The sequence below is a fragment of the Sarcophilus harrisii genome, chromosome 1 (genome assembly GCF_902635505.1).
Source record: "Sarcophilus harrisii chromosome 1, mSarHar1.11, whole genome shotgun sequence".
NCBI lineage: Eukaryota > Metazoa > Chordata > Mammalia > Dasyuromorphia > Dasyuridae > Sarcophilus > Sarcophilus harrisii.
Window position 1 is genome coordinate 355,993,677 of NC_045426.1, and position 26,723 is coordinate 356,020,399.

General features: G+C 33.9%; 1 protein-coding gene across 3 annotated transcripts in view; it reads left to right on the top strand.

Moving 5' to 3' along the window:
• Window positions 1-26,723, top strand: part of CCDC68 (coiled-coil domain containing 68) — a 74,379-nt gene that overhangs the window by 31,538 nt on the left and 16,118 nt on the right. For all 3 annotated transcript variants that reach the window (XM_031945936.1, XM_023496174.2, XM_003759982.4), the window contains exons 5-8: window positions 1,505-1,630; window positions 3,635-3,763; window positions 19,243-19,325; window positions 25,998-26,103. In XM_031945936.1, the coding sequence (XP_031801796.1) occupies window positions 1,505-1,630; window positions 3,635-3,763; window positions 19,243-19,325; window positions 25,998-26,103 (444 nt within the window). The remainder of the gene's footprint in view (window positions 1-1,504; window positions 1,631-3,634; window positions 3,764-19,242; window positions 19,326-25,997; window positions 26,104-26,723) is intronic.

Below are 26,723 nucleotides of genomic sequence, written 5' to 3' on the forward strand. Positions count from 1 at the left end.
AAATGTGTGAACCATTAAGATTTTGAGTGTGCTCCAGGCACATCAGTCATAAGCTGGGAATTTAGGAAGATCAAGGTCCCATTGAGTGAATGTTCAAGAGAAAAATAAAAGTTGTTCTGCTTATGTTTAGGTGTATTTACTTTGTTTTTATCTTTGGCATTGTTACCAGGTCCACAGAGGAAAATGGATAACATTGCAAATTCAGGGTGGGGTTTCATTCATTCCCAGAGGGCCCCAGAGTATAAATCCCAAGTACAATTCGCCAAGTACCCATCCCATTTGGACAGTTGAAAAAAATCACTGGCTTTGCAGTCAGAAGAACTGGGTTCAAATTCTCCTTCTGATACGGCTTGTATGACTTGGGCAAATTACTTAGTCACTCTGGGCCTTATTTTTGTCCCCTAATAAGATAAACAAATAGAGTTAGATGACCTTTCCGTTCCCTTCCATCTCTAAATCTATTGTCCTGTGAGCACACTCTGAATTGATTTAAAGTAACATGCTGTTTGTGATTATGCTGACCCAATATAGATTTAAGTTTCCTCTTCTTTTAAGTAATTAGATTCATGATTGATGATTTCAAAACTTTATGATTCTGGGAAAGGATCACAAAAAAGTTTTATTTGCCTCAGTTTCCTCATTAGTAAAATGAAGATAATAATGGCACTGATCTCCCTGGGTTGTTGTATAGGTAAAGTTAGGTAATAATTGTAAAGTGCTTCATTAGCACAGTGTCTGATATATATAGCAAGCACTATTAGCTATTATTTTCATCATAATCCATGTTCTTTTGCTTTCTAACTGCCTTGCAAAATGGAGGTTAGGAATATAGTCTGACTTTGAAAAGCAGTTAGCTGGCCAATCTCTTCTTTGAACTTGTGACCATGATTTAATCAGTTGAATCTTATACAGGGTCATTATCTTGTATCTCTTTCATTATGTTCCCTACACTTGTCATAACTATGGGTATATGAGATTTTGGTAGAAGGAAGGCTTTTTGGTAAGAAGATTTTAGTGGTACGAAGTAGTAAGCAGTGTTGGAGGTCTGCTTGTGACAGTCATAGTGACAGATTGCTAAATTTATTGAAATTTTGGTTCATTGCCTCAAATATTTGCTACATAAAGACCATCTACCCCTTTGGACATAAAATGATGAGGTAAGACCATGTGGATTTTGGTTAGGAAATGTATGTAAAGCATGTATACTTATAGAGTGCTCTGACCTCCTTTAAGGGGAATTATTTTGTAAACAAAAGTATTAGAAGTTTTATGTTTATCCTATGCCTAATAACAGTCTGGCTGCATTATTGGTTTTATTAAGTAAGAAGTTAATCATTTGAAATTAGTTTTTTTTTTCAGTATGTGCTATGTTTATTTCTCTTGATTTTCTTTTACATTCCAAATATCATGGCTGCTGCCTCTTCATTTAAGTTGCCTCCCAAATGTTTCTAGTTCAATACTTTACAAATATAAATATCATACGGTAATTTTTTTTCCTTTCAAGTTGGAAGCCTCAAGAGAAGCAGGCGCTGCAACATTGAGAAATGTTGCCCAGAAATTATTTGAGAGCTATCAGAAACAGTCTGAAGAACTTAGAAAAAAGCATGAAGATGATAAAAAGTTACTACAGGTATAAAATCTTTTCTCTAATCAAAAGCCAGTTTTCTTAATCCATCCAATCCAATTTCTTCCTTAGAAAATTGAGTGTAAAAGTTAATGACCAAAGTTACCAATTTTAAGTAACTGAAGAAGCAACCTATGGAAGACTGGGAGTGAGGAAGGTCTTCAGCAGAATGGACATTTGTGTGTGCATATTGCTATCTGTATTCTTAGCCATCTGCCCAAATAAGCCTGTGGTCTATGCACTCTCCTAAGCTACTACAGAGCCCACAGGCAGTGTGGTACTGAGGAAAGGGCCCTGGCTGTGAAGTCAGAAGGTTCAAATTCTGCCTGTGATTCTTAGGGGATGGAACCAGATAACCTCTGGTCCCTTGGGATCTCTTCCAACTTTAGATCTATGATATGATACTTTTGCAATAGTATGATCAGAGATGACTTGGATACAATTATCAAACCAGCAAATTTTGCATTAAGTATCTCTTTGTCCAATTTCCTGATATTGTCATGCTTCATTGGGTGCCTGTACTGTGCCTTCTAAGAACATGATATCTAACAACAGGCACTTAACCAGGTGCCTTAGAAAAAGGATTAGCCGATGAAAGCAAGGACATTGGTAAATAAAAGTAAAGCTAGAAATTTCAGGTAAAATTACAGGAGAGTGGAGGAGTTATTTCTGGATAGGTATGGTATAGTAAAGTTAAAAGTTAGAAGTCCTAGGTGCTAATCTCAGTTTTCTAATAAACTAGTGATTTAAGGAAATCATTCCATCTTGGTTACCTCATCTATAAATTTAATAACTTGGCCGGCATGATCTCCAAGGTCTCTTATAGCTCCATCATTCTTTTAAAAATATTTTCTTATTTTTGATATTTATTTTTCCTTTATTTTTTACATTAAAACATATTTATGGAATAAAGCAAATATTTCCATTTGATTTTTTAAATCATTTTTAAGTTCTTCCAAGAACTCTTTTTGTGTAGGGGACCATTTAATGTTTCTCACGGAAAAAGAAGTGGCTTTTTTAGTTCCATTATCTTCATTCAAAGATGAACCCAGATTTTCTCTATCCCCATAGCATCTATTTATGATTGGCTTTTTTCTCTTTTGCTTACTCATTAAAAATATTTATTTATTAATAGCTATTATTGTAATCAAGTTGCAGTCCTGAGGCAGGGGAATGATGCCCCAAGATCTTTCCTAGTACTGTTTTCTGAGGTCTGTCTTGGAGCCCAACTTTGGGCTCTCCTCTCTATACCTAAGTTACAGATAGGACCACCAACCACATTGTCTCACAATTATTTTTTCTCTTTCCTGAAATTGAAACTAGGGACTTTGTTCTCCTTCAAGTGCCCATAGCTAAACAAGGTCCCTTCCCCTTGCTACTTTATTCACCAGGTATGAGTCAGCTCCTCCCCACAGCCATGAATCAAGATCCATCTGGTCAGCATAGATGTGTTTGACATCCCACAACAGTGGAAAATACTTCATTCTTTTCCTGCTCAGCCTTCAGACCCTAACACTGTCTGTGAGATGAAAATTCCTAAAATTGAGGCTGCTTTCAATCTAGCTGCCCCCAAGGCTTGTTTGTTGGTTCTGCAAAGTCAGCCTGGACTTTCTTATACTATATTCAAACCAAATCTCCCCCACTGAAGTTTGGGTCTTTCCTGGAGTCTTCTCAAATTGTCTTAGGAGGACAATTACTTTACCTTTGTTTATTTCTGCTGCTCTGAAATGATATTATGTTTTTGTTGTTGTTGTTTGTGGAGGAAATTTGAAGAGCTGAAAGTTTTTTTGACCTACCCCATCATCTTCCCAGAATACAGTCCTCTCTTTTATCCATTCTTGAAAGAAACTGTATTTCTCAATAATGTCAAAGGAAACATTGATTTTGAAAACTGTTACATGTTTTTGCAATCCCATTCTTCTCTTTTATTTAGCTGAAACATTGCATGAATAAATCTGATAGTTTGTGTACAGAAATGAATACTCTTACAACGATGTTTTCCAACCACAGGTGAACAACCTTGAAAAAGAAAAGAAATTTAAACAACATGTACAAAGTTTGAAGCAAGTAACAAAAAGACTAGAAGGAAAGCATAGCCACATCACAGAGCTGGAAAACCTTGTACAGAGAATGGAAGAGGTAAGTTCATCAAGGCTTGAAGCTGATTGAGGTGAACTCAATTGTTAGTTAAACAAAACCTTCAGCAGAACACTGAAATAATTAAGAAGTAATTCATAACTTTTATTTGGTTAGATTAATTTCAGCTGTAGGAATCATAGGGAAAAGAACTCCTTATGTATTGTTGTTGTTTGTCCTTTGTTTTCAAAGAGGACCATGATATCAGGGAGGTGATGATGGGACATGCAAGTGAGTTAGATTGAAGTGAGGGAGGACTGTGCAAGGTCACCTGCCTCACTTTCTGCTCCTGGGTCATCTGAGTCTAATAGCAAGGTATAGATCAGATGATTGTTAATAGCTAATAAATTGTCCAAAGCAGTATTTTTAAAAATAGAAACTCACATTTATGTACACAGAAATTATAAAAACATAGAAGAAAAAAAAGATCTAAGTTTATGTATTATAGTCTCCTTGTTTATGGTTAGGGAATCATGATTTCAAAAACAGAACCTTTGAGATACCAGAGTTACTTTCTCTTCCCATTCTTCTTTGCAGACATCAGGGACAGTGGCTATTGTACAAATTTTTGTTGTTATTTTGGTTAGTTTTACTGAGATTTTTTTTCTTTTTTCTTCCTTTTTATAGGAGAGTGAGATGGTAACTTATGTGATGTAAAAATAAAAAAAATTTTCAAAAAAGAAGAAAAGGAAAATAAGGAGTCAAATTAGTTTAATTCGTAAACTAAATATACTGTGAGCAATTCTTTGAGTTGGACAGAAAAAGAGGAATACCTGTGAAACCATGACTCTATTGTGTATATCTTGATTTTGAAAAAATTATTATATTTTATTTTAAAATCACTTACATTTCCTTATATCTCCAACTCTGAGAGTTATCCCTTGTAGCTAAGAGGTTTTAATGAAAAGAATAAATAAAAATCAGCAAAACAAATCAACATTATATATTCTAGTACTTTTCATCTCTTGATTATTTCCAGTATTACTTTGTACCTAACTTATTTGCATATTGTATTTTCCCATTGCATTTTGACCTCTTGTTTTTTTTGTCTTTTTTTGCATCGCTAGCACTTAGAATAATTTCTGACATATATAGATTTAATGAATATTTCTTGGCTGACCATGGATTGCCACTCCTTTAAAGGAGCTGGTTGTGGGTATAAAGTATCTTCTTATATCTATATATAATATATAGATATATGTATTAAATACATATAGATATATATTATACACACACACACACACACACACACACACAAACACACACACATATTCTCCAAAAGAAGACTTTTAGAGATAAGCTTGTTCTTTAACTAAAAAAATTTTTTTTTCAAGTAAGAAGTATTCACTTTCTCAACTCCATTGGAAAAAAGAAAAGCAAGAGATTTCTACAAATATGAAAAACAAACAACACAGATTCCCACATTCTCATTCTGCATCTTTAGAACATTACTCTTGAGTTGCATGCTTCATCATCAGTCCTCTTGAATCATGATTAGACATTAAACATCAGAGTTCTTAAAGTCCATCAGAGCTGTTTGGCTTCATAATGTTATTATTGCACCTTCTGGTTCTGCTCACTTCATTCTGCATCAATTCATTTAAATCTTTTAAGGTTTCTCTCAGACCATCCCTTTTAGCATTTTTTTTTTTTTTTTGGTAAATAGTGCCATAATTAGTTCACTCATTTCACAGTTGATTGTTATTTCCTGAATTTCATATTTTCTCACATGTGGCTTTTTTTTTTAACTCTTTCTTTGATTTCCTTGAGATATAATCTTTGAAGTAATATTATTGGGACAAAGGGTGTATGCTCAGTTAAGTAACTTTGGGGTCATAGTTTGAAGTCAATATTTGGAATGGCTTTTAACAGATTATAGTTCTATGAATGAAATATTAATATGCCTATTTTCCACAGTCCTTCCAATATTTAGTAGTTCCTTCCTTCCTTCCTTCCTTCCTTCCTTCCTTCCTTCCTTCCTTCCTTCCTTCCTTCCTTCTTTCCTTCCTTCCTTCCTTCCTTCCTTTGTATGATTAGTAGGGAATCTCTGGGTCAAAGGGTATAATTACCTTAGTCACTGTATTTGTATAATTCCAAATAGCTTTACAGAATGGTTGTAGAAATTTACAGTTCCACCAACAATGCAATACTGTTTCTAAACTTTTCATAACTTTTCCACTTTGGCAGAGATGACAAAAGATGGAAACAGTCAATTTACAGGATGTGTTTTTGTAATAATTGTTTTGATTGCATTTTCCTTTTTATTAGTGATTTGTGATATTCATTTAATTTTTAAAATTCCGATTTAATATTACTTCCTGCCAAAGATAACTTTTTCTATCCAAAGGAAGAGGACTGTGTGAAATCCTGAGTCTCTATAATTTATAACTTGTTTTTCAAAAAAATATATATAATAAATCAGTGTCTTATTTTAAAAGCTGCCTTGCTTTTCTGTTTCCTTTTTAGCATCATTCTGTTCTCTTTGGGGCATTCAGAAAGTTGCTTTAAAAGTCCAGGGTCCAGAGAATCCATTGCAGGCTGAATAGGGAGAGCTCAGGGTTTCTTCAGCCCTTCTTTTCTAACATTTATCTTTTCTGCTTTCAATTGGCTATCCTGTCCTCAAATTAAATGGTTAATAAAGACTCAAACATTTTTATCCTTAAAAATATAGGTTGATTTTCTTAACCGTGATATGTAATTTTTATCTATCTCTCTGTTCCTTATGTCTTGTGTTTTCTCTTTTTCAAGTACATTCTGTAACAGAATGAGAAATTGTACTCATAAAAACTCTATGTTCAATGTCAGTAGTTAAATGGTACTGATATCACCAATGTCAACAGGGCTTGCATAGTTTCAGCGGTTGTGATGAATATGTATTGTTGCCTACCCTCCCATTGGTCCAAGACCATTGATTTGTAAGATTGTTGGGTGAATTGAGACATGTGTCTAGAGAAACATCAAATTAATTAAGAGAATCAAAACTTTAAGTTTAGCCCCATTGTTATTGTTGTTTGGTCATTTTCAGGCATGTCCAAGTCTTTGTGACCCTATTTGGGATTTTCTTGGGAGAGATATTGAAGTAGTTTGTCATTTCCTTTTCCAGCTCATTTTGCAGATGAGGAAACTGAAGTAAACAGGGTTAAGTGACTTCCCAGAATCACACAGCTACTAAGTGTCTCAGGCTAGATTTGACCTCAGGAAGATGTCTTCTTGACTGTAGACCCAGAGCTCTATACATTGTACCACCTACTTACCCTTATCCCCATTATCACCTTGCTAATTAGCATCAATGGAAGAAAATTTCCAAAGACTCAAAACACTCCAGTATACCAAAAAAAAAAAAAAAAAAAAAAAATTAACCCTCTTTATGCCTTATTTTTTTTTCCTGAGGCAATTGGGGTTAAGTGACTTGTCCAGGGTCATACAGCTAGGAAGGGTTAAGTGTCTGAGGTTAACTTTGAACTTAGGTCCTCTTGACTTCAGGGCTAGTGCTCTATCCACTGTGCCATCTAGTTGCCCCTCTTTATTCCCTATCTTGATCAAAGCAAGTAGGTGAAATAGTAGAACTGAAATCAGGAAGAACTGAATTCTTATCTATCCTTAGACAAGTCCCAGATATATGATCCTGGGCAAGTCACTTTATTTCTATCTGCCTAATTTTCCTCATGTATAAAAGAGGGTTAATCATCTCTCAAGGTTGTTGTGACAATAATATGAGACTGTTTTTGTAAAGTGCTTTGCAAATCCTAATCTTCCTCCTCCTCCTCCACCTCATCATCATCATCATCTCAAAAATATGATATGCCTTCCTAACATAGGAGCTAACAGATCTTGTGTTTCTCTTTGATCAAAATATATCCATCACTAAGTATTTATTTAGTGTTGGGGCTTATACCCAGCACAATGCTAGGTGCTGAGGGGGATCCCAAGATGAAGGAAGCATACTCTCTATGCATAGTAAATTCACAATTAAGTTGGGTAAGCAAGACTTCTACAGGGGATGTTTAAATACAACTTTCCTAATCTGGTTGATAGACTCAAGGGTAGAGTTCAGAAAATGGAGACATTAACACAGTAACAAAAAGAACCATCTGAACTCTAGCCTTCCCTCCTGTTTTTATGTATACTATTCATCTTTGGAATTTTCTATTGTCACTGCTTGGTGGACTTCAACATGGTTCTCACCTAGAAATAGCAAGGTGGTACAGTGAATAAAGTGTGGGCGTGGAGTCAGGAAGACGGCTTTCCCTAAATTTAAATCTGACCTCAAACACTTACTAGTGACTTTCCTGGGGAAGTCACTTAACTCTATTTGCCTCAGTTTCTTTATCTGTAAAATGAGCTGGAAAAGGAAATGGAAAACTTTTCTATTATCTTTTCTAAATAAACCCTAAATGGAGTCATGACTTGATAACAATTAGACCAATGGTTTTTTTTTGTTGTTGTTATTGTTAATGGCTTCAGATTTTAATTGGTCACAATGGGAATGAGAGATTATGAGTAAGTATAAATTTATTTTTATTATTAGAAAAACAAAGAAAAGAAAGTCTTAAGAAGAGGAATATTATTAGAAGACAACTTTTGACTAAGGCCACAATGATGTTATGATGGAAATCTAAAGATCTACAACAGATAATCTGGGGGAAAACTATTGATATTACTAAAAAAAATTCTTTGCTTTACAAAAGCTTTATTGGAGAATTATTTTGAATAGTGAGCTTGCTTATTAAATCTTTCCTTTGAGATTTACACATGCTTGACTAATACAGATTTTTAGGGACACATTCATTTCTTAAGTGAGATGCTGTTGTCTTGTTTTTGCAGAGGAGATGCTGAGAACATTGAAGAGTTCTTATGAACATTTTAGAATTGATTCTTGAACAAAGCGGTATTTATATGTGAAGCAAATTTTGCATTGTAGAAAATGAGTCTATACGAGGTAGCTAAGAATAAAAGCACAACTTGGCCTTGTATTTGACCTGGTGATATCTTTCTTGATGTTTGTAGGATTTATTTGAGAGAACTTACTTTGGTTCATTTTTTCCTATTAAACTCCACTGAAACATCATTTAATTTTAATAATTTCAACTTCTTTGTTATCTCTGTATAATAATTCACTGAAAGATGTAGAAAATAGAACCCGCTATGCAAAGAAACTATGTTGATTATAAGAAACATTTGATTCAGATGAGCAAAAATAACACTTTAGACACTTTAATGACAAGGTTTTTTCCATCCATACATCAAAATCATATGTTATTCCTTGTAAGATAAAATATTAGGAATAACTCCATTCAATTATTCTGTTCATAAAAGTCATATCAAATAACAAATTGGGTGATAGTATGATCACTAAAGTTGTTTGTCACTGTCATCAGAGATTGAGTATTTTCAATTATTTCTTGTGTGATTCTTGATGACTCCATTTAGGTTTTCTTGGAAAAGATAGTGGATTAGTTTGCCATTTCCTTCTCCAGCTCATTTTATGGGTGAGGAAACTTATACAAATAGGGTTAGGTATTCAAAACTTGCCCAGAGTTACACATTTATTAAGTGTCTGTGGCCAGATTAGAACTCAGGAAGATGAGTTTTTTTGACTCCAAACCTGGCTCTCAATTCATTGTGCCACTTTGCTGTCTATGAGATTTAATATTGGAACCATATTAAAGAAATAGGTTTTATAAATGCTGAAGTCCTGTTTTATATTGATGATGTGCTGATTGCATCAGATCCCAACAATAATAATATCTTCAGCCATCTCTATATTCTGAGATGAGCCAGAGTTATGTTCTTGCTATGTAACTCTGAAATTATGGGGTTTCAAGTAGGTTTATCCTATTCAGTTCCTAGCTTTCTTTACCAATAATAATTATGCATTATTTGTATTTTCTGTCTTTGTTGGCAACTATAGTATTTAGCTTAACAATTTGTATATTAAAATATTTAATCTTGACATTATATGAAAATAGTAATAACTAGAATGAATATTTAAATTAGCTACATATTAAGTATTTAGTTGTTATTATTAAATTAGGTTTATATTTACCTTAAGGTTTGTAGAATGCTTCACTTGGTCCTTATAACGGCTCTGGGAGATAGATGCTTTCATTATCCCCATTTTACAGATGATGAAACCGGGTCAGATAGAGGTTTAAATAACTTACTCAGAGTCACACAGCTGGCAAGTGCTAAAATCAGGTTTGGACTTATGTCATCTTGATTTCAAGTTCAGCACTCTATTCCAAGACATCTAGCTGAATCCAGCTTCAAACTAACATGGTATGGAGAATGTTTTGCATTAATTTATGTAAGACATTTTTTGGTGTGGGATTAGAACTGACTAATAGAAGGATTTAATTAACTAATTTCCACCTAAAAAATAACCCAGAAACTTTTCTCACTTGGAGTCCTCATTACTTCAAGTAGTTTTATTTTTTAAATTATTTTTAGCATTGTTTTCTTTTTTAAATTTTGAATTAGATTCTCTCCCTCCTTTCCATCCCTCCCTCACTTATTGTAAAAATAAACAATATATCTCATACAAAATTCATCTTCATATTAGCCATACTGGGAAAAAAAGAAAAGAAAGTGAGAAAATTGTAATTCAATTTGTATTCGGGGTAGTTCTTTCTCTAGAGATAGATAGAATTTGTTTTTCATCATGAGTCTATTGGAATGGTCTTGAACCACTGTATCATCAGAGTAGATGTCTTTCACAGTGGATCATCATTGCTGTTACTATGTATAATGATCTCCAATTTCTTTTAATTTCAGCTACACCAGTTCATAGAGATCTTGATATGCATTTTTTTGAAACTATCCCTTTTGTCATTTCTTAGAGCACAATAGTACTTCATAATCATATACCAGAACTTTTTTAGCCATTCCCCAGTTGATGGACATTTTCTCAATTTCCAGTTCTTTGCACCACAGAAAAGAGCTACTTTAAATATTTTTGTACATGCAAGTCTTTTTCTTTTATCTCTTTGGAATACAGAGCTAGTAAAGGTATTACTGGATCAAAGGAGTATGCACAGTTTGATAACCCTTTGGGCATAGTTTCAAATTGCTCTTCAGAATGGTTAAACCAGTTCACTACTTTGCCAGCAGTTAATTAAAGTACTTATTTTCCCTCATCCCCTAAAGCATTTGTCATTTCTGATGGGTTTGAGGTAGTACTGGAAAGTTGTTTTAATTTATCTTTCTCTAACCAATAGTGACTTAAAGTATTTTTATATAACTGTAGAAAGCTTTGATTTCTTTTTCTGAAAGCTGCCTGTTCATATTTTTGACCATTTATATTTTGGGGACTGGCCCTTATTTTTTATAAATTTGACTTAGTTCCTTCCATATTTGAGAAATGAGACTTTTATCAGAAAAATTTGCTGTAAAATTTTTTGATATGTATTGTCCTTTTATTATATATAATACATGCTATCTGTGTAAAGTACATTGTATATTAAATTATTGTGTGTCTTGTTATTCCATATTACATTGTATATAATGCTATATATCATATATATTTTATTCATGTGCCTTTTAGCAAATTTAGAAATGATTCTTCAAGTAACTTTAATGGTATCTGTGTTGAGTACTCCCGATTTTGAGGGAGATCGGAGCCTCTTTCCAACTTGATAGATGTTCTTTGAAAGTTGCTGTGATCAAAGAATTCATTATTCTACAACTGTGAGAAAGAGGACCTTGGTTCAGATCCTACTTATGACAGTTATTACTTATGTGACCCTGACTTCCTTGAGCCTATTTCCTGATCTAGAAAGTGAGGGGATTAACTGGAGGTCTCTGAAGCCCATCTAGTTCTAGATCTATGATCCATATAAAAAAGCCTTCTGAGTGATAGATTTATAGAATTTAGCAAAGCTATTCGTGAACAGCAACCTATTCAATTCATCATTGTGGCCATATTTGAAACCTTCCATGTTGAAGAGACTTATCAGAGCTTTTGCTTCACAGGCCTAATTTTCTAGATCTAAAATTCTGTGTCTGTTTTATTTTTCATTGAATACTCTGACTGGTAGAAGAAGCTCCATATGCTTTAGGGTCTGGGTGAGTAGAAATCCCAGAGCCCAGTCACACTAGGCACAAACTACTTTTTCACAATACTATAGCTGGGGGATAGGCTCCCCCTGGAGGATGATTCATTTTCTATTTATTTGAATAAATTTCTGCTATGGTAAATAGCCATTAGTAGTATGACGTTTGGTAATGAACATATTACTTAAAAGCATCACCATCTGTCCTACTTTAATCAACAATGCAGTGAGAATAAATTCTGCTAATACAGTGATAAGCAAGCAAAAAGTCCAGAAAGGAGATTTAATATGGGCATATGTTCTTTTTGCAATTAGTGCATTTCTCTAATGTTTTATCATTAGTTTTCTGGTGTCAGCTATAGATAAGCTGACATATTTGGCTTTTTTTACATTTTAGAGCCAGAAAGAAGCCTAGAACTCATCCTCATTTTAAAGATGAGGAAATTGGGGTACAGAGAAGAGAAATTCTTTTTCTCAAAGTTGCAGAAATGATTTTTTCCAAGTCACTGGGTAACTAAAGCCCTGGTCTCCTGACTTTCTGCTGTGCTTTTCTGATAGAGTGTAAAAGACTTTATCAAAAATAATGAAAAGATTCTATTTTTTACCATTTTAATAATTAAATTATATGGGCAACTCCATTTTACCTTTTTTGGACTGGAGTTAGGATTTCTTCAGTGTAGGGAGCTCCAGAAGAATATAGGCAGAAAGTATATGTAAGGCAACACATTATCTTTGTCTTAGAGAATTTCCTGGGGATTGTGGTTGCTTGGTTGGATGTTGTCCTTCCTTCTTGAAGAGGACCCAAATGACATCATGATATTAGAGTCGAGTTACATTGTGTCTGACTGTGACTGATCAGATGTTCACCCAACAGGTTAGACACAAATAATCCCTGTGAATATTTAGGTGAATTCTCTAAATTTGTGCAACTTTTGATGTATTTCTTTTGAACTACTTCAATTCTGCTTTGCTCATTTGCATAGCACCTTCTCTGATGAGGGCACCTTATGCTGAGTGGTCCTATGTCAGTATCTCCCATGTCACGCAATCAATTCTTAAGTTAAGAGAGAACTTGAAAGTGACTTTTTCTGACAATGTTGTGAGTGTTTTCCTTGTGTGAGTTCTTTGTAAAATAGCCTTTTAGGCAAGTTACATTTTGCATGCAAATAATGTGGCCAACCCACTGGAACTGTGCAGTTCCACAGTAATTTGACTGTCTAGCTCAAGAAAGAACCTCAATGTCTGGTATTTTATTCTGCCAGGTGATTTTTAGAATCTTCCTAAGACAATTTAAATGGAAGAAATTCAATTTCCTGGCATGGTGGTAGTATATGTCTGGATTTCACAGGCATACAACAATGAGGTCAGCACAATGGCTCTGTAGACTTTCATTTTGTAGTCAGTCTAATACCTCTTCTCTCCACACTTTCCTTTGGAGCCTCCCAAACTCTGAGCTACCTCTGGCAGTATGTGCATCAATCTCATTATCAATATGTATATCCCTAGAAAGGATGCCAAAGGTAAGTGAACTTATTCATAATATTCAAAACTTCTCCATTTGCTGTAATGAATAGTTCTGTGTGTGGATGGTGTGTGCTGACTGGCATATGTTTCATTGGTATTGTTAGGCCAAAATTAGCACAAGCAGCAGAGAATTAATCCATATTTTATTGCATCTTAGCTTCAGAGGGTGCATTGAGTGCACAATCATCTGCAACAAAAATCACACTCTAGCACTCCCTCCACTTTAGTCTTAGCTTGTAGCTTTTGCAAGTTGAAGAATTTATCATCAGTGTGGTAGTTGAACTTGATGCCATATTCATCTTCATTGAAGGCTTTTTATCATGAAGTTTCCAGTTATGTTGTAACATAACTGGAAACTTCATGATAAAAAGCAATGGAGCAAGCACATAGCTTTGTGTTACTCCATTTGTGCCTGGAAAAGTACAAGAACATCATCTGTTATCCAGAACCTAGGCATGCATGCCAGTATGAAATTGTTGTATAACACTGATGAACTTCTTGGAGCAACCAAATTTTAATATAATTTTCCATAAACCAACATGACTACAGTATCAAAGATTTTGATCAGATCAACAAGCATTGTATACAGACCTGTTCCACTCCTGGAATTTCTTATGGAATTGTTGGGCAGCAAAAACCATATTGACCACTCCTTGGCCAATTCTGAAACCACATTGATTCTCAAGTAGATGATCATCTTCCAGGTGAAGGATCAGACCATTAAGAAGGAATCTGGCAAGAATTTTGCCAGCAATAACTGAGACTCCTCCACCGTGATTGTCACATGACAGTCTTTTTCCTTTAATTTATAGAGATGGACAGTGGAGGCATTTTTGAACATCTGAAAAATAACTTTCTCTTGCCATTTAACCTGGAAAATTTCAATTACCTTTTGTATGAACAATAAAACCCCTACATTATAAATCTCAAATAGAATAGAATCAGCACCAGGTGTTTTGCTTAATGGCATTCAAAAATCTCTTCTTTACTTGGAAATTTGTCTAGAAAGGGGTTGATTTCAACCTGAGGTTGAATATATTACTATATATCAATATAGTGTAAATTAACTATATATAGTTATGTAATAACTATATAATATATTACTGTATGTCACTATAGTATATAGTCAATACATTAACCCATAACATGCATATAGTATACATATATACAATATATACATCAGAGCTTCAGCACTGAGTTATGATCATCTGTTGAGAACATTATGAAGGTGTTCAGCCCATCTCTCCAGAATCATTTCCTTATCACTAATCAATGTGGCTCTATCAGCCCTGAGTAGAGGAGATGCACCATATTTTCTTGGGGCACTGAGAGGTTGACTAGCAAATGTCAGAGGCTCCTGATCCCAAGACCCCTTCTTTGTTTCCTATGCTGTTTTACAATCTCTTTGATGCCTAAGAAATATTAGAGGAGAGACAGAATGTGGATGAAGATAAAGGTAAGAGATTTCCTAGTTCCACTAGGAAAATAGCTGAAATCTCCCTTATCTTAGCCTGCCCACAGGGTGGTGCTGTGGGTTACCTTTGATTTTCAAGAGGAGCTTTGTGTAAAAAAAAGAGAGAACTTATTGGAGAATACACTATATTATGGGGCTTGCTATTTACATTAAAAAATGAGGCAAATCCAAGAATAGTCAAGATCACTGCTAGACCTTGGAATTCTTATTTTGGTGAAGAGGTTCTTAGTAACTGAAAGCTGGCCTGGTAGGATGCTGAAGTTAATTGGGAAGAATTTATGTCCAAAGAAAAATTAATTTCCATAACATTAAAATATGTGTGTACACATACATACATACTATATGTAATTTAAATATATATAGTTATAATTTAAACAACTTATCAAATTTATATATGGTTTAAATTTTAGTGTGAATGTATATCTGTAAATTACATAATACATATAAACACATATATGAATATATGATTAGTTAAGGCCACAGTAGATGGAGCATCGGGCCTGGAGTCATGAACTCATCTTTCTGAGTTCAAATCCAGCTTCAAATACTAACTGTGTGACCCAGGGCAATTCACTTAACTCTTTTTGTCTCAGTTTCCTCATTTGTAAAATGAACTGGAGAAAGAAATGGCAAACCACTCTAGTATTTCTACCAAGAAAACCCCAAATGAATACATGAAGAATCAGACATTACTGAATAACTAAACAAAACTCATACATATGTATGTGGTATATATATATTATATATGTATATTATTTAGCACATATAGTATATACACCTGGAATATATATGCACACAATATATATGTCATATATTATGTATGCATATTACTATATCGTATAGTATACTATTACATAGTATATATTAACCCACAATATGCATATAGTATAATATAAATAATATATACATGTTTGCATACATATACATGCATGTGTACACAATGTTTTATACACTATATATACATACATGATAGAAATTAACTTTTTTTTAGCATGAATATTCTTTCTAATTGATCTCAGGACCTTATTAGATATAGATTATGTAAATATTAGACATGCACATATTAAAATCCATACATTATTATATATACACACTATTGCATGTTTATATATAATATATTAATATATAATAATGTATATATAAATAATATGCTATTTTATGTGTACATTGTATATGCTGTGTTAGTATATGTAATATGATCATATATCTGATATATACATACATGTATGCACAATTACACTAAATATATGTGTGAGTACATATACACATAAGTATACACATCTATTTCCATTATGCTTTAAATACAGTATTGAATTTTCCAGGCAAATTGTAAATATTTTTGAATGAAAATTGTGGATTACAGGTATTTTAGATACTTGGTCATGTTCATAGACACATACATTTGATTGGGATTAGTTCTATGATTCTGTTAGCTCAGAAAACTTCTTCCTGAGGAACCTTGCTCTCTACTTATGCTGGTGAGCACCTTCTTCATCTTAGGGAGTTGCTTACAACACTGAGAGTTGTATATCCAGAGTCTATATAGTCAGGATATGTAAGAGGCAAGATTTGAACACAGGTTTTTTTGACCTTCAGATCAGCTCTCTGTTCCATTCGACTGCTTTTTCTGTCTCTGTCTGTGTGCATGTTTATGTGTGTTTATTAGCCTCTGAAGTCCCTTCAAGCTCTCAATCTATAATGCTTGATGAGAATATTTTATATAGACAGTGGTAGGTCTAGCACTATAAAGAAACTTGGAAAAGTTCCATATGGCTACATTGGGAGAACATTAGTGTTTTAAAAGATTGGTTTTGAGGTTAAGGAACAGCTTGGGATCATTAAAAGCACTATACAGCTTCCCAGATATAATCTAGCTCTACTTTCTTCTTCTTGGGCAATTCTGGGCCCAGCTCAATGTTCATAAACGAAGATTATAGGTTATATGTGAATATACAGGCCAGTCATGTAATTATATATATTTGTGTGCACACATGTAGATTTTAGCTAGCTAGCTAGATATCTAATTGGCATTCCCTAGTAGATAAATGACCAAAGGTTATGAATAGACAGATCTCAAAAGAATAATTGCAAATTATTAAAAATTATATAAGAGAATGTTCTAAATCATTAATAAAGTTTCACCTCACACTTAGCAAACTGCCCAGGATGAAAAAACTATATAACAAATTCATTTTAAACACCTTATCTTACCATTTGTCCCCAAAAAGATACCACTTAGATCACTGTGAGTTAAAAAACTACTTTTCTTCTTGTGCTACCCATGGTTCTGCTTGTACCAATGCTATTACCTCCCTGTGTTTTATTTTGTCTACATTTACTTTTCACCAGACACCAAGATGAAGTGATTCTGTAACCTGATATTCAGTAACAAATATTACCATCAAAACTTAACAAGGATGTATTGGGTTTTTGGTCTGTTGAGTTTTTTCTTTTTCTTTTTGTTTTTCACAAAAGGCTGTAATTTGGTTTGTTTAGATCATGTAACAGCTTAATATGTAAGCTATAGTACTTTTTCTTCTTTCTGATATTCTGTGTACATTTTCTCCTACATAAGATTCAAATGTTTTTTTATCTTTCAGGAAACTGTCTGCTGTCATTCAGGTGTTCAATTAGTCAACAAGCATTTATTAAATGTTTACTGTATGTCAGGTGCTATGCTAAGCACTCAGAATAAAAATACAAGCAAAAAGGATAAAGCCTGCCTTTAAGGAGATTATATTTGAAATCCAGAATGATTGAACCAATTTACAGCCAGAATTCCTTAATGTACCTGACTTTCCACAAATCCTTTAATATTGACTATTTCTTTCTATTGTCATCTTTGCCAATTTGAAAATGAGGTGAAACTTGAAGTTTGTTTTGACTGGCATTTCTTCTATTACTAATTTGTACTTTCTTTCAAATGATTTTCTATTGAAGAATGGCTTTCCATTATATATAGATGTGTATGTGTATATATACATTATATATATTTCCATTATGTATTTTCTATTGGTTATATATGTGTTTATCCGTCTATCTACCTTCCTATCTATCTATCTTCAATAGGAATCTTTATCAGAGTTATGTGATATAAAGGCTTTTCTTCAGTTGACCGCTTCCTTAGATACTTTGTCCTAACTGTGTTAATTTTATTTGTGTAAAAGCTTTTCATTTTGTGAGTATTTTATATTCTATAATTGTCTCTCTTCTTTGGTTATGAATTCATCCTGAATGAATGGCTGTGAAAGGTATATCATTGACCTTGCTTTTTTTTATACTGAGATCTTTAATATTTAGATAGCGATTTTGAATTTATTGTAGAGTATGATTTAAGTTGTTAGTGTAAGCCTAATTTCTGACAGATTATGTTCCAGCCTGACAGACTGTATTTCAATTTTTCTAGCAATTTTTATGAGATTAGGAAATTATATTTTTAGTTTTATAAAATCCTAGGTTCAGACATTTCTGATTCTTGTCAGTTTTCATTCATCTACTTTTCTATTTTTATCCACTATCCCAAATGCTTTTTTTTATATTTAATGCTTTATAATATATCTTAAGGTCTAGAAGTATCTGTTCACCCTTTTTTTTTGTTCTTTGTTATTTCTCTTCATATTCTAGCTCTTTTCCTTCTCCATACATTTGTATATGTGTGTGTGTGAGACAGATCTTAATGCATGAATTAGATTCCTTTTTTTACAGAGAAGCTTTTAAGGCCTTGTTTTCTTCTACCAAATTGAATCCTTTTTTTACAATAAATAAATAAATATTAAAGTAGAAGGATCTCATATAATCTAAATGTTTTAGTTAGTTATATGGCTATAAAACTGTGGCCAGATGTGGAAAATCACTTAGAAGCCTATCTTTTCCTTTATCATATTTTCACAAAGGATACCCCTCAGTATGTATAAATCGTTCTTGTAAAGATTTTATAAAGATTTTTAAAAGTAGACAAATAGTTTAATACTTACAATGTTTCCTTGGTTAGCCTTTGAACATAATCTATGTATTGCCCACCCTCATTCTTTTGGAATCTTCTGTTCCCTAAGAAATGTTGTAAAATCTTCTAATGTTTTCAAAATTATGTTGTCTCCAACATGGATTTCCTGGTTTGGTCTGACTGCTGTTCTTAATTTTGTTGTCTTATGTCCCATTTTAACTTCCTCTTACAGCAACACATCAAAGACTAAGGGGGCAGAGTCCAAAAGGGATGGTTCCACTGTCACTGATGATGAAAAAAAAATCATTATAGACAAATCTGTTCTGTTTTCCATTTATTATCCTGCCAATTTCTGTGATAAGTATCCTTATCATGATGTAATTTTCAAGAGCTATATATCTTTATTACTGTCATTGTTGACATAAACGAGAAGTTCAATTTGTAAGCAATGAAAAGATATATCTCAAAATGCATCTTCTTCTTTCCTTAGGAAAAGAAATTACTGCTAGAAAGAAAAGCATCTTTGCAAATCAAGTTGGAGCAGCTCAGAGTGAACTCTAAAAATGCTAAGAGGTTTGCAAATCAATTCTCTTAAATTACTTGCTTAAAACTATCATATTCCATGGTAAATGTGCATAAGGCATTATTTTCAAGGGATGAGCATTTAGTGAAGAACAGAAGGTTTGGGGTGAATGATAGTGAATTAAGTTTTGAATATATTTCATTTGAGATGACTCTGATACATCAAGTTTAAAATATCCAAAAGATAATTGATGATGTGGGCTTGAGAATCAGGTGAGAACTTAGAGTTGGATATTTAAACCAGACTCATCTGCTTAGAGATGCTAATTGAATTTAGGAGAATTAATGAGGTCAGCAAGAAAGAGTATAGAGAGAAGAGGCTAAGGATAGAGCATTGGGGATCACCCACATTTGGGGGATTGATATGGATGATAAGCCAGCAAAAGGGATTGAGAAGAAGCTGCCAGCTTGATAGATGAGAGAAGAAAAAGTGTTCAGGAAAAGAGGGGTCATCAACAATGCAAATGCAGCAAACAGATACTAAAGGAAAGAAACTAAGAAAAAATGCAAATTTGGCAGTAAGAGATCACTCTTTTGAGAGAACAGTTTTATTGAGTTTTGAGGTTGGAAACTATACTGTAAGCACTGAATAGGAGATAGGAGAGGAAATGGAGGTAGGAATTGAGAGAGCCTTTTTTTTTCAAGTTGGTTAAGAATGAGAGGAAACAGGCTGATGCTTGATGGTCTGGAAGGGTCTAATTATTTTTAAGATGAGGGAAACTTGGACATGCTTGAAGGTAGTGTGAAAGGAACTGGTAGATAGGGAGATGACAAAGATTAGAGAGGAAGAACAATTTAGAAGGATCTCCTTCAATGGCATTTTTATTAAAAATTGGTGATACCAAGGACCATGGTAAGAATTTTTTTGGAGGTCTTCAGTAACTTTGGTGCTTGGCACGATAGGGCTGACAATTAAGAAGACATAGACTTCGGCACCCACAGAGAAAGACCCATCAAATTGCATCTCCAGAAGGATTGTTCCACTGGACAATAATTTTGAGAGCCAGGCTGAAATGAGGAATGGTGGTCTGAAAATTCTTAGTTCTCTTTAGCTTTCATTCTCTGTAGGTGGAAGATGAACATCAGTTGGTAATTGAGTTTAGTGAAGATGGCAAGCCCCTTTCTCCACAGTGGATGTTTTCCTTGATAATAGCCATGAAACCTTAATTGGAAGTAGGACTTATACCTGGGGGGAATGATAGAAGAGAATGCTGCTATTTCTAGGGATTTAGGGTCCTGGCTGATTCCTCTGGGATCTGAGGGACTGTGGTGATTTGACTCAGATGGAAGATGCTGTCTTCTGTTTATCTTTGAGGACACTTGGATGTTTCAGGTAGACTGGCTTGATGTCCCATTGGTGGCAGTTGGTGTGGTGGTGACTTTCTTTCTCCATAAGGCTTCTTCCCTGAGTGATGGCTGCTGGAGCTAGGATGGAAGTGGATTATGCTTAAATTTAACTTTACCAATAGATCCAGTATTTTGATAGTTTTTGAACAGAGCTTATACTGTTCGGTTTTTTAAAAATCAATGGAAGTGTTCATAGTAGTTAAAACTAAATTTTAAGTAGCTTTAAGGAAGTTTTATGGGATGCATTATGGTGGTCAAATGCTTCATGTTTTCAGCTATTTCTACAAAATGCAGGTATCAATAATAGTCATAACTGTATTTCAAAACTGCATATATGAATAAATTTGGAAACACTGCTCTCCAAAATGATATGGGTAAAATAACTTTCTAATTGCTTAGATACATTTTATTATTTCCCTTTTTTATTCATTTTTTCTTTTTTAAAATTAAAAACAGAATAAAAAAGAACAACAGAAAAAGAAAACAAGACAAATCAGAACATTGTCATGTGCCCAGCAGAACATCAGGGAGGATTCAAAATATATAACAATAAATTACCAGTTCAAGAAAGGATATGTAATAGTAGAAGAAATTATATTCATCTTTTCTTTTCTTCCTTGTAGGTTGTTCTTTTGTTCTCTGCTGGGCACTTTTTTACTTTATTCTTTTTTCCCCTTTCATCCCCTTTCCTCTCCTAAGCAGGCTGTAGTTAAATAAGCTTTATTTATATTTATATATACATATATAGATAAATACATACACACACATCTTTCCTATCCCTGCTAACTCTTTGCTTTAATTCTGTTCCTTAATAAGCCTTGGCTCTTATTTAGCTTCCCTTAACCCATGGATCCCTCCCTTGTCTTCTTCCCCCACTCTTTGATTCTCTTTCCACCCATCCCTCACTCCTTATTTCTTTATAGATTTTTGAAAGGTACTCTTCATGGTATATATGTAGTGTTACCTATGAGCCTTCCTCCCCACCTCAAATACCTCTGTGTCTGTTCTTCCTCTGTACCTCATTTGTATAACATAATTATTAGTTTTACCATAATTCTGCCCCAATCTTTCTTTTGATCACTGAGGATCTCTTTGAGGTAGTGATAGGTGGATTTTTTTTTCTATTTCTACTTTTTCTACATTTTCTATCACTCCAGGACAATATTCTTGCATTTCTCTTTTCAGACACAGCTTTCAAGTAGCCCAATTATTCTTCTATTTTCTCTTCTTGATCTGTTTTCCAGATCTGTTGTTTTTCTTATAAGATATTTCACATTCTGTTCTATTTTTTTTCATTCTTTATATTCTGTTTTGTTATTTCTTGGTCTCTTATAGCTTTTCTGGTTTCCCCTTGCTCAATTCTAATTTTCAGAGTTATTTATTTTTATCTTTAAGATTCTGTGTCTCTGCTACTTCATTAACTTTTCCCCATGGAGTCCACGAAATAGAAGTTTCTGTGGCTCCTGCTGAGATTCCAGCCAAACCCAGCTAGCCCCAGGACTCCCCACTTGGCATTTCTGCAGAGCTATCCTGGAGTTGTTCATACTTCATACTGGATAATCTCTGGCCTGGGGTCTTTCTTCAGGTTTTCTGTGGTTATACCAGGAGGACTCCTATTCTACTCCAAGTCTTCTTGATTTTTTTACCAGTCTATGTTCATCCTGAAGTACAAATTTGTTCTGTTTGTGGGGGAAATCTAAAGAGCTTGAAATCTACTGACCTACTCTGTTATCTTCCCAGAACCACCCCCTCCCATTTTGCCATTTCTAAATGTAGATGTAGTCAGATGCTGTGTGGCATTTCTTAATTTCATGTTTATATATATTTCTAATATCTTTTAAGAAAACACCAGTTCTAATATAGGATCCTATGATCCTAGGACCAGTTTTAGGGCTAGATAGCAACTAGTGCATCAGGAGAAATTGACTAACTAAATTTTGCTAGTTGTAAAGAGTTTTTTCAATAATTCAGCAGAAATATCTGTTTGTTGCTCTAGAGAATATATGCAGATTCAGGAAAAGAATTTTCTGCTAAAATCAAGGTCAGGTCCCTGTTTGGGGAGAAATATGTAAGGAGGTACTGGGGGAAGCAAAATATGTCCCATAGTGTATATCCTTGTGTATTAATCTGTGACATGTAACTTGGGGGGTCACTGGATCCCACCTCATGTAGCTTTTCATTTTTCCATTTCTTTTATCTTAGTACATCCCTCTCCTTCCTATTTTTGGTCTTTTACTATTTTGATTATGCAAAAATTTTCCTTCCTGTATAACCTATATATAAATTATACATACCTATAGTTATATATAACCTATATAACTTATGCAGATGGATCTGTGGTATTATCAGTTTCAGAGTTCCATCAAAAGATGCAAGTTTTAATCATTTATATTTATGTGACTTTTATATATATTTTCTCAGAAAGTCACCTCCAGGTATTCACCCAGTAAGTTAGAGGGCTTTCTCTAACTTAAAAATCCCCAAATGATTATCTTGCGATAATTTAAAATTATTATATGATGTAGAATTTTTATAAATGAATGATTGTCATCACTGACAAATTGACAAGGTTGGTGATTCATCAATAATTACTAGTAAACTAGTAAAAGTTGAGGGAAGGCTTCTATTTTATTTTTCTATGGTAAAATCTGCCAAAGAACTTCCAGTCCCTACTAAAGATGGCAATTTGAATCTTGCAATTTTCTTATATGTAGTTTTTCTCTAAATCACTCCCCACCTTCCAGTTTTCCAGTATTTGCTCTGTTTTTGTGGGACAGAAGGGAAAACATTTCATATATTGTTTTTTTGGCTATTTATTGCCAACATTAACTTTTTATATTTTATAAATATATAGAGTTCTGGATTCCTTCCAGAAGTGGCTTGAGGCAGTTTTTAAGGGCATTTGAGTCAGACTTCTAGTGCATAAACAATTTCTGTTGTTTTGTTTTTTTCATTTGGAAAATGTACAGGTCATATTGGTCACAGCACTGTCCATGCAGCTTTTATTTGCTTTGCTATCTTCAATACCTATTAATGTGCCTATTTTTCTTCTCTAATAGAGTGTAAACTAATTATAATTTTTGCTTTTTCTTTGTATCCTTGATGCTAAACCTGGATAGTGTAGTATTGTTGTTAGAGAACTGGTCTTATAACCAGCAAGATCTAGATTAAAGTCCCCAGGGCACCTCACTTAACTGTTAGGATTCAAAGTAAGTCTTTAAGACTACATGTTTCTGAGAAGGTATCGACCTATATTGATAAAGTTTCCGCATTTGTGGAAATTCTAATAAATAATATGTTCGTGCATATGTATACATGTATATAATCAAATATAATATAAATAAATTTTAATGTACAAAAATTTACTTTCTCATCTCTTCATTCTATTTGGAGGAGGGAATAAAAAAAACAAAAAATCTTTTTTTAACCAAATGTGTATAGTTAACCTAGTCAAGCAAAACAATATATGCATCTATGTATGGACATACATTTTGAGTCTATTGCCTCTGTTAGAAAGTGAGCAACATGATTCATCTTTGGTCATGGCTGGGTACTGCATTAATCAGGATTTTTAAAAATTAGTCTTTCAATATTTTCTTTCTTTATAATCTTTCATTTCATAAATTAATCTAGTTCTGTTTTCTTTGTCCTATATCACTCCATACAAGTCTATCTACTTTTCTCTGAAACCATCCCTTTCATCATTTCTTATAGCACAATGTATTTTATTACATTTACATACATATTTGTTCAACCATTTCTTAACTGCTGGGTACCCCTAAGTTCCCAGAACTTTAACACCATAATAAAGAATTACTGTCAGTTTACTTTTAATACAAATGAGTCCTTTTCCTCTTTCTTTGATTTCTTTAGGGAATAGGCCTAGAAGGGGTATCAATAGATTGCAATGGTATGCATAGTTTAGTGACTTTTTCGTGGTGGGTTCAAATTGTTTTCTAGAATGACTGGATCATTTTACAGCTTCACCAATAATATGTTAATGTGTCTGTTTTCACATAGCCTCTCCAAACAGTTGGCATTTCCTTTTTTTGTTATCTTTTCCAGACTGATGTGTATATGTGTGTGATAGGTGTGAGGTAGAAACTGAATTTTTATTCACTTAATTATAAATATCTCATTTATCATCATGTCTTTCTTCTACCTTTTTCACAACTTTAATTATTCTATATGACTAAATTATCTGATCATTGATTAAAATTTGATCATTGATTAAAACACAATAAGCCTGGCTTATTCTATTTTAATGTAACTACATTTCATTTGTTTCTCTTTTTTTCTCTTTATAACATTCAGCTTCCTAATTTTTCCCATTCTAATTATTTTATACTTTATTAATATTTTAAAGTTTTCTTTATGCCTTTTTTAAACATCAGTCTATTTCGGGTATTCTATTCCTCCCTCCTCCCTCCCCATCCAATGAACCGTCCCTTGTAACAAATAAAAATGACACAGTGATTGGTTTTAGCAGAACACTCAATATTCCTTGTTCACAGTCCCCCATCTGAAGAGCAGCATAGTGCAATGGAACGAGTTTTGGTTTTAAACCTTTGCCACTTTTATGCACTTGATCAAGTGACTTAATTTCTGATCAAGTCACACAATTTCCTCTTTTGTAATATGAGGAATGATTTTGAGGGCCTGTTCGTTCCATGTTATTCAGGTAAAGGAAGGAGTTCTATTTTCTCATCTCTTCTACATGGCTAATCTTGTTTATTACATTTCCATAAGCTTCCTTATAGTGTTTTTCTTTACATTACTGTAGTCATGAATATTATTTTCCTAGTTTGGCTTACTTTATTCTGCCTCAGTTCATGCAGATCTCATGTTTCTCTGTGTCACAATAGTATTCCATTACATCAATATGAGAGGCAAGGTCAGGAAGAGCAGAGTTCATATCTTTCCTTTGGTACCTAGTGACTGTATGACCCTGAGCTAGTCCTTTATTTCTCACTTTCCCATAGAACTTCTTTAAGGTTGTAAACATTGTCAGAGCAAATATTAATCCATATTGTGGATTACACCTGAAACCCCCTTCTTGGACAATGAAATAATTTTTTGCTTCTTTTTTGTCCCCCAAATCTCAAGAATATAGTAGTACAATACAGTTTGTTCAGCCAGTCCTTAGTAGATAGGCACCTACTTTTCTCAAAATGAAGCAAGTTCCTGACATCATGCACCTGCAGAAAACCAGTTAGCAAGGGGACAACATGTCAATAATTTAGGAACAGCCAGTACAAACAAATTATAAAAGTCACTATTGGCAAAAATCATTTTATTTTCCCCTTTCCTCCCCAGTTGTAAGGACCTTCAGACAGAGATTTCCACTCTCCAGAGGCAAATTTCCTATTTGCAGTTTGTGATTCATTCTCAGCATCAAAACCTACGCAGTGTGATCCAGGAGGTCAGTTTAATCAAGTGTCCTTTCTCCCGGAGATGGAATGTTTACCAGATGAAGTACAAATACGAATGGCATGCCTGGGCTATAAAAATAATGAAAGTTTTCCCCTCACTGACATTTCCCCTGCATTGATAAATGCAACCTAGACCTTTTGCTTGTGTTTAGCGTGGAGCATTTTGGAAATAGTGTTTAACTGTTCTTTAGACCCTTAGCTGGTATTAAAAAAAGAATCAAGTCTGTTCTTCAGCATGTCTCATACATCCGAGATTCCCAGCTGGAGCAAGGTCTGCTTTTCATTTCCTCTGAGGCTTTTGATGACTTAGAAGGTAGGTGCAGGAGAAGGAATTCGTTTACCAGGGTGATTCTGGCATGAGGAGAAGAAGAAATGGCACCAGCTAATAGGACTGAGTCATCCGGCCAAGAATGTGGCCCATGCAGCTCTTCAAGACCGATCAGTTCATTGATTGTGATTAGCCTGCTTTAGATTTAAAACAAACAAACAAACAACTCCTTAATATTCATTTCTTAAAGAGAAGTAGTAGAGGAGCAGTCTTAATTGTTTGTTCAAGCTGTTTGCTTATTTCTAAAATAATTGATGGGGCAAAATGAACAAAAAGGATCTA